The sequence below is a fragment of the Pyrus communis genome, chromosome 17 (assembly GCF_041283825.1).
Source record: "Pyrus communis isolate YQ-2024b chromosome 17, ASM4128382v1, whole genome shotgun sequence".
In the NCBI taxonomy this organism is placed as follows: domain Eukaryota; kingdom Viridiplantae; phylum Streptophyta; class Magnoliopsida; order Rosales; family Rosaceae; genus Pyrus; species Pyrus communis.
Genome location: NC_142581.1, coordinates 20,771,081 through 20,786,139, shown reverse-complemented (window position 1 = coordinate 20,786,139; position 15,059 = coordinate 20,771,081). Strand labels below are relative to the sequence as shown.

The window sequence follows — 15,059 nt, the reverse complement described above, 5'->3', positions numbered from 1 at the left end:
CACCTACCATTAAAAGGTTATCTCTCTAACTTTGACATATTTATAACACATGGGTCTTTTTACTCTTTTATCTGTTTTTGTTTTTTAAGGGTATTGTGTTTTGTTTGGACTTGGTCCATCTATAACATTTGTAATTCTCCCTTTATCTTAATGAAGTTTGTTTTTTGTCCAAAAAAAGAAATTTGCTAATTGCTCTTTTTTTAATTTTTTAAATGTATTTTATTTTAATAAATGATATTACCATTAAAGGAGATGGGGTTGAGTTTTGCCTCACGCTAGTAATAATATGGTCTAATTTAGCAGGAATCGAATATAAAATCTCTCGTTTACAAGTGAAGAAAAATAACAGTGCATTGTAGTAATTTGAAGATGTATGTTTAAAGGAAGGAGGTGGATTGTCTGCCCTTCCATTTTCATGTTTTCCTGTTTGTATGGTCACGGTTAAGCCACGTCAACATTTTATATTCCTATTACTTTTTATTTTATTATTTCTATAAAAAATTAATATAAAATGTTGATGTGACTTAACTGTAACCACACATTACAAGAAAGTATGGTAAGAGTATGGAAATGGGAGGGCAGACAATCCACTCGTTAAAAGGAAAGAGACAACAGTAATAAATAAGGGTGTTTTAGTACCTTAGCAGAATCAAGATTTTTTTCAGCAATTCTTGCCCGCTTCCACTCCACATAACCACTGGTTTCTGGTTAGAAAACATAATCAACAGAGAAAGGGAGAGGAGGAGAGAGAGAGAGAGAGAGAGAGAGAGAGAGAGCGATGAAGATGGCAGCTGTGAACATCTTATCTCAGCCATGGCCGCCCACAACATCTCTCTATGCTTCCAATTCCAATATTAATTCTTTTTATATTTTAAATAATTATAATAATAATAAGTCCAACGCTAATAATAGTAAATTACATTCTTATCGCCACTCAGCTGTCTCCTCACTCAATGGACCAAACCCACCATGCAAGCTCTCTCCAATGCCCTCCCAATTCTCCAAGTCTGGTAATTTTTCTGTTTCCGGATGTAATTTCATTTTTTCACTTCTGTTTTTTCTACTGTTCAATGTGAATTTGATTCCTGTAACCTTCATATCATTCTGCTTTTGATTGTGAAAGAAAACTTACCAATTTTTGGAATTGAATATGGGATGCTCCTTTGTTAATTTCTCAAATAAAGAACTAAAACCAAATATTCTTGCAATATAATGTTGTTTTGTTTTATTTAGCTTTTGTGATGGGGTAATTAACATTGATCAACAAGTGCATTGTTATTTAAAGGGATTGTTGAATGGTTGATTGGCAGAAATCGGTTACTCCACCGGTGTTCGTCCTGACACCAGGGTACCCTGAAAGGAGCCCATACATGTCATAAGGTTAATTTCACTGACACACATCAATAACAAAGCCTTATCCCACTAAATGAGGTCTGTTGTATGAATACTAGAACGCCACTGTGCTCGGTTTTGCGCCTTGTCTTCCATTAGCTCAAGTACTCTGTGTCTTTTCTTAAAGTCTCTTTCCAAGTCTCCACAAGAATTTTGAGCCCAGTTTAAGTTTTGAAATAACAAATTTCACTTGGGATATTTTTGCAATAAAACTGTGTTTATTGAAGAAAATTAGAATGCAAGCCAACACCAATGAAAAGGTGTGTCCAGTTTCCAACACAATAAGTCTAAGATATTGGCATTTGGATAATGCTAGGGTGACCAAATTTTTTAAACCAAATTTACAAACCAAATGATGTGTTTGTTGATGATTGGATTATTACTTAATCGTTGATTAACGTGTTTATTTCTTATTGGTGACACATCATTTGGTTTGCAAATTTGGTTTAAAATTTTGGTCTTCCTAGCTTACCCTTGACATTTTAGTGCAGTGTGTCTAATTTCCAACACAGTAAGTCTAAGATATTAGCATTTTGCTGCAATGTGTTTGATCAGGTATCATTTATTAAAAGCCTTGTGGATGGATTCCTTCGATTTCGGTCATGATATGCTCATATCAACTTTTGAAGAGTTTGTATCTTTGGATGGACTTTTATATATTTCTGAGCTTATTAGTTCTGCTCTTATCTCTTTGTGGAGTTTAATGGGTAACGAGCTTGTTTAACTAGTTGCACTTGGGTTTTTGTATTGCCGCCTCACTTATCCATATTTTGTGTCAAGCGTTCCTATAAAAATTCTATATCTTCCATTGGTTGAAACCTGAATTTTGAAAAAAGTTCCCATCTCTTCCTCGGATTTAACTGATTATTGAGGTGTATGCGTTAGCTAGTTGGGGTGGATTATGTGCTCATGATCCCTACCCATGTTATTCAACTGACTCTAGTGTGCTTTTCTTAATTCTTACTAGGATATGACTACACTTCTTATTGAAGCTAAAGATCTCCTAACTACTGTCTATTTTATTGTTCAGTTGTATGTTGAATTGCTGATTTGGGAGAGTTAACTAGTCTTACAGCAGTACTAGTTCTAGGTCCTAATTATGGTTGTGTGCCATCTTTTGTTAGTAGTACATTCTGAATAAATTTTTTATTATTTTGGTTTTGAAGAGTACTATTTTCCTTTGATTTAACAAAATTAGAAGGAAAGAAACTTTTGTTCGTTGAAAATAAATAGTATATGGATTTAGGTTGGCAGATAGATTTACGTCGTGAATTATGACTAATGGGTCAAGCAAAATGGTCTGAATGCTGCAATTGAAATTTTGTCACTGCAAAATAATTTGTAATGGTGTCGGCAGGTTCATGATTGGTCTTCACCTCTTTCTATGTTCGGGATTCTACTTGCAGGCAGTGGATGTTCCTGGATGCAAGACAATACCATGCGTCACAACAATTCTGCCAGCAGTGATTGTGGGGAGGGTCCATTGTATTCTGTGTTTCCTACGAAGCCTGCAGCAGTTTCTTCTGTGCAGGACCTTTTTAAATTTATATGCTCAGGTCCTTTGATAGACAAATTGGGTCTGACCCCAGAAGCAGTGGCGGAGTCCATTGACAAGTGGTTGTCATATGGGTTGCACCTGTGCCGGCTGTTTCAGCTCAATGAATTGTATCTGAACGAGCCTCAGAAAGTTAGGTTGTATCACTACTATATTCCGGTATTTTTTTGGTGTGAGGATCAGATATCTCAGCACAGATCTTTGTACAAAGATGGAGATGATATTCCACCCCTAGTGGTACATCACTTTCTATTCATATTATCCCTCGTCATTTTTTGTACTTTAAGATAAGCGGTCGCCACATCAATGATTTCATTTGTGCCATTCTTATATTTTCGTTTTGTTTCATTGTGCGGTGCTGATTTTTGGTCTGTGATGCAGATTGGTTTCAGTGCACCACAAGGTTGTGGAAAGACTACACTTGTCTTTGCTCTTGGTTATCTTTTCAAAGTCACGGGCAGGTTAGCTATGAACAACTGATACTCCAGATTATTCATGAAAAATAAAGGAATTTGGTTTTGCTTACTGTATGTTCAATTCTCAGGAAGTCTGCCTCAATATCCATTGATGACTTTTATTTGACGGCAGAGGGTCAGGTATGTTTGGGGGATTTGTGTTGCATTTTTCTTTATATTTTTGTTTTCTAATGGGATATTGTACTATTTGTAGGCTAAACTAAGAGAAGAAAATCCAGGAAATTCACTTTTAGAGGTAGCAATCAATTCCTTTTCAAGTAATTCAACTGATAGTTGACATTGTAATTCACTAGGAGCTGAAAACGTTTTCTTAGCAATTGTCTTGTTCTTCTGTTTCTGTAGTTACGTGGAAATGCAGGCAGTCACGATCTTCCATTCTCTGTTGAAACATTGTCTGCTCTAACTAAATTAAGTAAAGAAGGTGATTCTCCATCATTCATTTTCCTATGCTACAGAAGCATGCCTGTTTTATAATTATTCACATAAAAAATTGTTCAGGTATGAAGATGAAGCTACCCCGATATGATAAGGTGCACAACCGAGAAAATTGCTTTCCTTCTTCATTATTTCTCTAAACCAGATTTTAGTGCAAAGTGGCTCTTTATAACTTGTTTCCTGTTGCAGTCTGCTTACAGTGGAAAAGGCGACAGGGCTGATCCTTCAACATGGCCAGAGGTTGAAGGGCCACTTACAGTAAGTCTTTAAGAGGATTTTTCGTTATATCTCGCAGTCAGTGGCTTAAGTTGATGCAAATTGTATCGCCCATATAGCTACCTGATTGTATGAAGATAGATGTTTGAACATATCAAGAATCAGGGGCAGACAAATGCTATGTTGAAGTGTTTTTCAGAAGTAATAATTAGGGTTTGGATGGGAAATAAATAGGTCAATCCAAAGGTAATCATTAGGTGGTATCGGTCGGTTTTTTATAGAATAGCATTATTCACCTTGCAATTTATTTGGGTTTTGGCTGGGCATGTAGGCTGTTCTCTTTGAAGGTTGGATGCTTGGTTTCAAACCCCTTCCCATGGAAGTTGTCAAAGCAGTTGATTCACAGGTTAGAAAACAGAAAATATTTTGATTGGCTTTGTTGATATTACTTGTGCTGTGCACAAACTTCATCAGCGGTTTTCAGTATACTAAAGACGGTTCTTAAATTTAAATTTCCACTAAACAGCTAGAGACGGTAAATAAAAATCTTGAAGCGTATTATGATGCATGGTACAAGTTCATTAAAGCATGGATAATTATCAAGATCAAGGACCCGAGCTGTGTCTACCAGTGGCGTTTGCAGGTTACCTGTTCTTTAAGTTCTTTTTTCTACTGTGATTTTTTAATTTACTAGTGTTGCCCCAAACTTGCAGGCTGAGATTGCCATGAGAGAGGCAGGGAATCCAGGAATGTCCGATGATGAGGTTGCCAGTCTATCTATATTTGTATCTTATAAGCTGTCTTCAGAATCTGCAGTCGGTTCCATAACCTGAAACTGATGTTTTCTTTCTGAGAGCTCGATTTTGCAGGTAAAAGACTTTGTTTCGCGATACTTGCCAGCGTACAATGCCTACCTTCCCACCCTTTACTCTGAAGGACCAGAAGGGTCGGACCCAAAGCGCCTCATCATCGTGGAAATCGATGAGGGAAGGAACCCTATCCTTGGTAACTAGGTGAAATAGTTTGAGAGATGAGATCCATTGAATCCCAATTTTGATTTATTGGAGATGTCATTTGGTAGGGGTGGCTGGTCTTACAGAAGCATCATGTAATGAAAAACATTTCAATGTAAAGAAATATTGTGCAATTACAATTCCCGCCAATATCCATTTGGCAAATTGGTAATAAAACTTGTAAAGGATTCGCTGCTTGGTTGTTCAAAATCTTGTGTCGCTACCTCATCCTCCGTCTAGCCGCCAGCCCTAGTCCTCTTCTCCTCCCTTTTCTTCTTCCGTTTTCCTTGCCTCTCCGACAGCTTCTGTTTTCCCCTGCCTTCTGGTTCGGTTGTTATTTTCCTACAACCCCTTCTGCATCTGTCACTGTGCCCAGTCCCTATTTTCATTCCACCCCCCCCCCCTTCTCTCTCCTCCTTCCACCTACACGATTTGCCCTAATCCACTTCATATCTTTCTTTCAATCGGCTTCATCTTTCATTGATCCAACAATTCGGTTCGTCACCCGCTTATTCTCAATTCAATTTTTTGCAATTACAATGTGATTTCTCGCAGATCTCTCTGAAGGTGTTCAGAGCTTCGGCTCGGGTGTTTACACCACCTTCTTCCTTTAGGGTGTCTTTGATGGCACAGATGCTAGTGCGTTTCTTCCCACTGGTTTCTTTCGTTGCGCAGTGGCCAACGATGTTGTGCTCTCTGATGGAATTTGGAGTCTTCTTCACCCATGTATGGGGCTGTGTATGGCTGGATTTCAGAGGTTTGCAGGGGACGTTGGTTTCCGTTGGGTGGAAAGCGCCGTGCCGACGCCATTGTTTGGGCTCAAAAGTCTAATTTTGGGCTTCCCCTCTTTTTCCTTTGGTGGTCCATATTTTGAATGTGTGTATATCGTACTTGGACCTTCTTTCATCTAATTATGTTTTGTTGGTAATGAATTTACCTTTCTTTCAAAAAATAAAAATTAAAAAAATCTTGTGTCGCTAAGAATAAATTAAAGAAACTAGGCCTCGTTTGTTGTCTAGAACTGATTTGGTTTGGATAACACACTAGATTCAAATAATGTTGAATGAAATATGAGTGTTAACTTGCGTATTTTGTCCAGTGGAAAAATCAGGAAGAAAAATTTCCTCTTAATCCCCACGAAAGTGGTAAAACTGAGAGCGACAAGTTTTCTTCAAAATGGTCATCCTACACATTTCCTTATACGAACGTTTCCTTTGTGTTTTTATAAGTTGTTTGAAGTGAATGACTTTTTCAAAATTCTAATAATAACTCCTGCCAAGAATTATATTTTCAGATTCCATTGAGAACTTGATGCAAAAACCTAAGGAATCTGACCACGCTCGTCTCATTTTAAATTGAGTTTAAATGCTAATCTCAAAAAAAAAAAAAACAAAATAAACAAAGAAACAAAATATATGGTCTCAGAAACCGATATCGAAGCTTAAAATATGCAGAAACAAAAATAAAAATCTAAACAGATATTAGTGTGTATCTAATTAAGTATACAATCCAAGTAAAAAAGAAGAAAAAAGTGTGATAAACCCAAAATTGGGGAGAAAGCCCTCCATCATCAAGTGCATTAAATACCAAAATTGGCAAAATGCAAGCTTTATTTTTGTCATTTTTTTTTATATCTAATCTAATCAAAACTCCCCAAACAACAAGAGAGAGCCTCCTTCAATTTGTGCTTCTGCATCGCGGGGGCGTGCTCGGAGCTAATCCGATCGCCTCCGAGCTTTTCATCAACCGGAGTCGCTTGCATGTTTCCACAAACATTCTATTCAAAGAATAAAAAAGGGATCAGTATTAAGTAAATATGTACAATTTTCAGACTACGTGAATGTACGGATTTTTGTGGTAACATTAGACGAGAGATCGAAATCTTACTTCCATGGTACATCTCCCACCAGCATCCAGTCCCCATCTCTGTCTTCATAAGTTGGTACATATTCCACTCCATTTGCAGGGTCCATAAGCTTGCTCTCATTTAAGCAATTACCTGCGGTAACAGTAATACACCATGAGACACGAAAACTAGGACATCGGTTTAAAAAACAAAAAACAAAATAAAAAACCAAAGTATAGCATGCATCGCGATTCTTGGCCGTTGAATCCTTAGCTATTAGATCTTTGACCGCACATCCATGTGTTCGTTCTAGGATGTACATTGCACCGTTGGATCTTTCGAAAAATGAAGATAAAAACCTAGGATTCTAGAAATTTTAGAAAGTAGAGATAACGCGTTAGGTACGTACGGATGGTTAAGAAGGAAAACATGTCCTCAAGAGCACCCAAAAGCTGCTGATAGCTATTGTACATCTCAAGATCAACCTTGCGCAGATATGGAGCTCCATCAACTGCCACTTTCACATACTTGCAGCTCTTCATCAACTTCTTCCTTGAAACTCTCACCGGTGGCCAACCAACCACTTGTGCCCTGAAATATTCACACAGAATGTCCATCAAAACACTTTGTAATAATAAAATTGAAAGAAAACACTTTTCAGTTTTCATGTAAATTTTCCATCAAACACATTAAAAGTTTGACAATCAAAGAAAATCCATTTCAAATTTTCACGTAAATAGTACAGTAATTTCATATGAGCATCCTTAAAACCCATTTCAATATTCATGTGGCCATCAAGAAAAGAAAAAAAAAAAAAAAAACCTCCCCTCAAACAACTCAAAATATTAAAGAAAGTTCAGGGCAGTTGGCCAGGATAGCGCGTCCGTACCTTTCATCTAAGTTGGTTTTTTCGTCATATTAGAGCAGTTTAGAATATCGAAAGCATTTCAATCTTCATGTAAATGAATTGTACAATAAGTTAATCTGGACAAACTTACTTTGCAGCTGGAGCCTTATGAGTAGTGACCCCACCATCATCAACACAACCTTGATCACAACATTCCACCCTTGCTCCTGACGATGATGAGCTTGAGCTCCCAAGACTAAGATCAACCGTCTCTGAAAATCCACGTTTCGAGCCCGAACCAGGCAACCCTAAGGTCAGCTTGGTCTCGTCGTAGTTCAGTCCGGCCGGCGACTGCTGCTTAACTTCCGGTGCCATTTTGGGAGCTTTTGCTTTGCTTTTGGTTTTTGCTTCAATGTGATAGATTGACCAGCAAGATTTTAGCCGGCTTCTTGCTGCCCTGCACAATATATAATGGTGAGAGGGAGAATGTGGCCGGCAAAATGATACGGCCAGTGGGTAGTGGACACGTGGTAGGAAAGAATGGCTGTGATTTGTCCCCGTGGCAGCGTGTGATGGATGGAAAAGTGTCGTTTGGTGTTTTCAATGCTTGAAACTCAAAGCTTGGCCCCCATGGTCGGTCCAGTTCCGACCGTGGATCCGTCTCATCATTTTTATTTTTTATTAACTTTGATTTTATTTATATATAATATTTTTTACTAGAAAGGTGTTTTATTCGTGTCATCATAAAATAGTATAAAATCAAAAGTAAATTCAGCAATTAAAATTATATTATAAAAAGATATGTTATTTGAAAATAGTATCACGCGGTATAAAGAAACAAAAAATACGCTAAAATCTTCAAACCTATGATGAGAACACAAAGCTTTCCATAATATTGATACTCTGTCGACGGGTTGCATATTAGTGAAGTGAAGTGAGTTTTTAGTAAAAAAAAAAAACCTTTTTAAAAAAAAATCACTTGGGACAAAACTTTAAGATTAAAAAAAAAAAGAGCGTTACACATACAACTTATATCTTGAGAGGAAGCTTAGGGCTGGTTTGGTATTACTGTGCTTTGAAAAAAATTGTTTTTGCTGTGCTGTGAGAATAAACAGCTGTGAAATAAATCAGCATAGTATTTGGTAAACTTTTCTGTAAAAGTGCTTTTGAAAAAAAAAGGTAGTATTATAGTGTTTGATAAACTTTTATATAAAACAGATGTGAAAAAAACTGGTTTTTCAAAGCTGAGTTTTGCAGCTTTGTGTTTTTGGCTTTTTTCACCCAAAACTGTGAAAAAAAGCTGAAGCTGAATGTTTACAAACATAAAAAAGCTTCCAGTTTTTTTTTATAATCACTTTTTTCATAATCACTTCAGTACCAAATTAGGGCTTAATCAACTTGAATCAACAGCTTTTCCAATCCAATTTACAATCTATCTATCACCAATTCCGCTAACTTCATTCATAACAAGGACGTCCAGCCCATAATATCGTCAAATTGTCTTCAAAGTCTTGAGTCAAGTTGTCTCCAAGACTAATAATTACGGAACCCCCATGATAATCTTCAAATGAATATTCTGGAACAAGAAACACAAAGTAAAGATAACAGAGTGACGAAGAGATAATCTCGCCTAATTCGTATTTGTAAAATAAAAAAATAAAAAATAAAAAATGGAAATAACCAATGATAGAAGAAAAGAGTATAAAATAATTTACAATCATGCAAAGAAACGTCTTGTTTTGCACTGTGCTTGTTAATATTTCAATTAAAACATTTCTTCTTTGAGACATGTGAAGATCGAATTCCCAAGAAAACTAGGGATTTGGATTCCATTCGGATTCAAATTATGGGAATCCTAGATATCCTCACATGTTAACTATTTATCATATATCATGCGGTTAGAAATCATTTGATTTTTTTTATTTAAAATTAAATATAAATAGTATCTGACGAAAATTGACCGCACGATGTATGATGAACAGTCATAATGTGAGGATCCCTAGGACCTCCACCAAAAAAAAATTCGAAGAGGATCCTCATCCAAAAACTAGGGAGGCTCAAAGATAAACTAAATGTGGGAGACCGAAGAAACGTTCCAAAATAAATGCAAAAGCATACCATACCATTTGTTAATTTTGGTTGCCTGTTTGGTAAAGTAAAGAGCAAGAGCCGAAGGCCTTGATTTCATTTCATTCATTCATTCGTTTATGTAGCACTGTACATAATTTTATTTTATTTTTTAAATTGCCATTATTAATCCATTTATCCAGTCTCTAAATGCAAAAACAATTTTAACGACGACAAAATAAATAAATAAATATAGTTATATGTTTGTAGCTTACGTTGTTTAGAGGGGTTTTCTTTAGTGATACGTAGTATTATGTCTTGTTTTTTTTTTTTTTTTTTTAATAATTAAATTAGCAAGATTGTGTGATATTTAATTTAGTGCATGGCCTAATCTTCCTAACAAATGAAGAGAAAACCTACAGTTTTTCTAAGGTTGAGTTTTGAGATGAGAGTAGGATACGCATGCATCGAAAAAATCCATTATCTAAAGAGAGTGGAGTGATCTTAAAGTGTTTTCTATTTTCATATTTTAAACTTTACTTACTCGACCTAACATGCTATCATTTACTTCTATAGCTCCAACATTATAAATCACATGTCCTAAACCAGATCCCTGCCTTCATATATATATATATAGAGATATATATATATATATATATATATTTTTTTTTTTTTTTTTTTTTTATGATTTACTGTTCTGCTTTAGTTAGTGAACCTAAGCACATGAAACTTTCTTGCTAGTAAACCTAAACATGTGGTTTGTATATGTTTAGTGAACCTATTATCGTTGTCTCTGTTTTATATTGAGGTTAAGGAGTCAAATCAGAATATTCCACATTTTTTATAATAAAATTGGATATAAATAATTATAGTTTTTATTGAGATACTCTATCTAATTAAAATTGCAAAAAAAAAAAAAAAAAAAACTTAGTATTACAGTCTAGTAATATTCTTTTTCATTGGTAAGTAAAAGGTTTAAATTCAATTCTTGCTAAAAAAGAATTTGAATCACATTATTACTAATTCATTGTGAAGTTTAATTCACTTATAATTCTTTTAATGTAAATAATATTGTTTGTTAAAAAAAATAAATAAAGTAATTTAGTTCATATGCGTGAGTACACTAATTGATGTTTAGCTCAAAATGACATCACATTGAGTGACGTGGAGTAGATATTTTAGGTTGAAGAAATATCCATGCTCCTTCCTATGTAGAACACTGTAGAGTTTCGATCAACCTACTAGATCTGCAAGTCTAGAAGCTGGAAGCCGTGAAGCGAAGGGAAGAAGGAATCCGGATCCTTTCGGATCTTTTTTTTTTTTGTAAGAATTTAGGAGATTTATGAATAGTATTTGATTATCATAGATTACGGAATTATTTTTTATTAAATATTATTTATATTTAATTTTAAATAATAAAAAATAATTTCTAATAGCACATGAATGAATAAAATACACGAATCCTGAAATCATCACGAAAAATACTTATTCAAAAAGAAGGGCCTGGGACCCACATCTTGTCTCCAGTATTCGAGTACACGTAAACTTTGTGCTAGTTTTCCATGTGCCACCAAATTCCTCAAACTCAAAAGCTTTCAGTGGGATGGGACCCACCTCACACCCAAATGGGACCCCGTTTGTCTGTCGGTCTCTGACGCTTTCTCCCGCGGATTACAGTCGCTAATCAGTTACTCCCTTTCGTCATTAACCGGGATTTCCGGACTTCTTGTCTCTGCCTTCCATTCCATTTCCAGTAATCTACTTCGTCGGTGAAAACTCATTCCTAATATTATCCAACGCTTATATATAATTTGTTTGAACATATGTATTCACTATTCTAAAAAATCTCCACCTAACGTGTATCGTTCCCATTAACTATTAGGAATTTAAAAATTAAGAAAATGCGTCTAAATTTGCTTAGGCGTTCGTCTAGCCTGCTCGGACGCTCATCTAGACCCGCCTAGGTTGCTACTCTCATTTATATAAAAAATTGATAACTTTGATTTTGTATTTTATTTTTTTAATAAAATATAAGAGACTTGTTGAATACTCGAATGATAACTCATTATATGGTTTTTCCTCATGTTTTCAATATGTTTTAATACTTTATAATTTATATGTCGTTTTATTTTACAATTTTTATCTCTCAATAGAATTACGTATCTTTTTAAAGTAAAAATAAGAACTTATTGATACGATATAAAATAAATTTACATAAATTCGCCTAGGCCCCCACTTAGGTCCCGTCTAACGTCTAACGTCTTTTAGAACATTATATGTATTTAATCTAATCTTTTTATGATTATCGAAATGATGTGGGTCAAATTGCCTTTAGCGACAATCGAACTTAAGACCTCTCACTTACAAGTGAAGAGGAATACTACTAGATCATAATATTAAGTAATTGTTGAGATGATGTGTTTAAAGTAAACTAATACCCACAGTTTGACTTGCACATAGTTTAATTTGTTTAATACAAACTACTAACCTACTTCAAAACACACAAATTATTTATAAGAAAATATAAATTAATACCCACTGTTTGACATGCACATCGTTTAATTTGTTTAATACAAGCTGCTAATCTATTTCAAAACGCAAATTATTTATAAAAAAATAATACTACTTTTATAAAACATATTTGAACTCATTTAGGATCCACAACTACAGAGGGCTTGGCATGTGGGAGTGGTGGTTATTTTGAAAAGAAAATCTTCAAACATTTGTAACTTACTGGTTGGTCAAAGATACAATAATTAAGATTTAACAGTTAAATATTTTAAAATATAGAATATTTAAAATATCATAGATCAAATTTTATGTGTAATTTTACTAATTTGACTCGCCTTATCCTTCCATTCTTCCCCTTTGTTTGATTTCCATTTTACATCCATTGTATCTGAATGGGTTTTCAATAATATAATGTCATCTTCGCTTCAAAAAATTATATCTTCTATATATAAAGCCAACACAAAAAGGTGAATAGTGATTTTGGTGTCACCAAGATTCAACAAAAATATTTGGACAAAAATGCCTCCAAGACAAAAAACTTCAACGGCATCCCAAAATAATATATCAAATAAGGTAGGGGCATTTTCATCATTTTAACAATGTATTTTTAATAAGTAATTTTTTGGTGCAATATTTTTTTTTAATTAGTGCCTTACAATAGGCTAATAATAATGTGATTCAATTTCTCTATTTTTAAACATGTTCAAAACACCTTAAGGGGTGTGTAATGCAAGTTATAAAAAAAAGTATTTCGTACGCGGATAATAATGTGATTAAATAAGTTGTCAAATGATTGTTTTTTTTTTAATTTTTTAATTTTTGTTTAACAAGCGATATTATCTACACTAAGGGGGAGGGCGTGGACTTAACCTCACATGTAACATCCCACATCGATCAACGGAGAGGGGGTGATGTGCCTTATGGTATCGTTTGGTATGCAGACGGGACGGGACGGAACGGGATGGAACGGAATGGGACGGAACGGGACGGGACAGGACGGAACGGAACGGAGCGGGAGCAAAGATGCCCTCGGATGGAAACAAGGAGGAAGAAGAAGGAGACGGAGAGGTTATAATTTTGTGTTCCACGGATGTGGAACGAGTCGTTCCAGGGGGTGAGGTGGAACGAAAATTCACCCAAAACTCGTCCCGTGGAACAGCTCGTTCCACCCGTTTTAGGCACACCAAACGTGGGACGGAATACCTTGTCCCACTCTGTTCCGTCCCGTCCCACGTACCAAACGGTACCTATATGTACATGCCTACCTCCATATAGCACGAGGCCTTTTGGAAGCTCACTGGCTTCGGGTTCCATTGGAACTTCGAAGTTAAGCGAGTTTGGGCGAGAGCATTCCCAGGATAGGTGACTCATTGTGAAGTTCTCATTTGAGTTCCTAGAAACAAAACCATGATGGCGTGGTTAGGCCCAAAGCGGACAATATCGTGCTACGGCGGAGCCGAGACTGGGATGTGACATCACAATGGGTTAGCAATAATGTGATTCAATTAGTTGTTTATTAAATATTATTTTCTCTATTTTTAAAAATGTTCAAAACATTTTAAGAGGTGTGTAATGCCGGTTATAAAAAAGGTCTTTCGCACGCGGATAATAATGTGATTAAATTAATTGTCAAATGATTTTATTTTTTAAACAAACGATATTATCTACACTAAAAGAGAGGGGGGTGGACTTAACCTCACAATGGGCTAGCAATAATGTGATTCAATCAATTGTTTATTAAATATTATTGTCTCTATTCTTAATGTAAATTTTATAGAGACCAATTTTATTATGTGAATTCAGTTACTTTAATTGGTTTATGTGGGGTTTCTTCCAACATGATCTAAAATTATTCATGTACTTCAAATATTTGACTTTCCTTTTGTTAATTTACTCATATAAATACATTTAAAACGTGTAAATCGCGTGTAGCACGTCATGATTCAAAAAATGCTTTATGCACATGCTTGAGCGCGTGCATGAAGGCTAGTACATTATTAATTAAAATGCTTTAATTTTGTTGGTTTGTCCGTACTTATTTGTAGTTACACACTAAGAACATCACCATCCAGCTATCTAGAATGGATTTTTAACGAAAATTAAGTACGGACAAAAAAAATGTGTTAAACCTAAACACTTTAAGTGGCTCAGTGGTAAAGACACAGACTGCATCTCCCTAATAAACAAAAAAATATGGGAGGTTCCAAGTTCGATGCTCCGAGCTAGTGAGTCCGTTTGACAATGGCCACAGGCAAGGTGAAAGTCCCTATAGCCTCTTTGGACCTGAAAATAGTAAATAACCGTAGATTGCTACAAGTTGTTCCATTTTTTAAAGAAAAAAACAAACACTTCAAATACCTTTCGATTTCCCTTTCTCCCCCACCACTTCTTATCAACCAAAAAAAATGCTTGCACAAATATATAGTGGACACTTTATATCCAATTTAATTTTCAAAAGAGAACCATATCTGTACTCGAATTGTCTCTTGAAATGGACACCTTCTTAGTTTTGATAAGAAAGGATTGACCATTTCTCATCCATGACCATTTCGTTCAAGGAATGGAACTAGATGAGTCGGGTGGTGTTTCAATTTCATTGGTTAATCCTTGATTTGTAGAGATTGATGATATTATCCTTTTTAAAATAAGATGTGATTTGAGTTTTAGTTTCATTTTTGTTATAGTTGAGAACAAAAGGAGG

The 15,059-nt window shown here is 35.3% G+C and overlaps 2 protein-coding genes across 4 annotated transcripts; one reads left to right on the top strand and one right to left on the bottom strand.

The window, feature by feature from the left end:
• The first annotated feature begins 705 nt into the window (after positions 1–705).
• LOC137707894 (P-loop containing nucleoside triphosphate hydrolases superfamily protein) lies at positions 706–5,297 on the top strand. Of its 3 annotated transcripts, none has more exons than XM_068446829.2 (12): positions 711–1,010; positions 2,799–3,184; positions 3,329–3,408; positions 3,492–3,543; positions 3,617–3,658; positions 3,766–3,844; positions 3,922–3,953; positions 4,048–4,116; positions 4,406–4,480; positions 4,601–4,717; positions 4,788–4,838; positions 4,944–5,297. In XM_068446829.2, the coding sequence occupies exons 1-12, from the start codon at positions 779–781 to the stop codon at positions 5,085–5,087; spliced, it is 1,359 nt and encodes a 452-aa protein (XP_068302930.2). In that variant the 5' UTR covers positions 711–778; the 3' UTR covers positions 5,088–5,297. The 3 variants fall into 3 exon arrangements, 2 of the variants coding, with proteins under 2 accessions (XP_068302930.2, XP_068302931.2); XM_068446830.2 differs by having other exon boundaries at positions 807–1,010; positions 2,750–3,184; XR_015958439.1 differs by lacking the exons at positions 4,788–4,838; positions 4,944–5,297 and adding an exon at positions 4,194–4,320 and having other exon boundaries at positions 706–1,010; positions 4,601–4,663.
• A 1,239-nt stretch (positions 5,298–6,536) lies between these two features.
• Positions 6,537–8,229, bottom strand: LOC137708498 (auxin-responsive protein IAA1). The gene is made up of 4 exons (XM_068447590.2): positions 7,932–8,229; positions 7,343–7,524; positions 6,975–7,086; positions 6,537–6,864 (listed from the first exon to the last, which is right to left on the bottom strand). The coding sequence occupies exons 1-4, from the start codon at positions 8,153–8,155 to the stop codon at positions 6,765–6,767; spliced, it is 618 nt and encodes a 205-aa protein (XP_068303691.2). The 5' UTR covers positions 8,156–8,229; the 3' UTR covers positions 6,537–6,764.
• Positions 8,230–15,059: the final 6,830 nt, after the last annotated feature.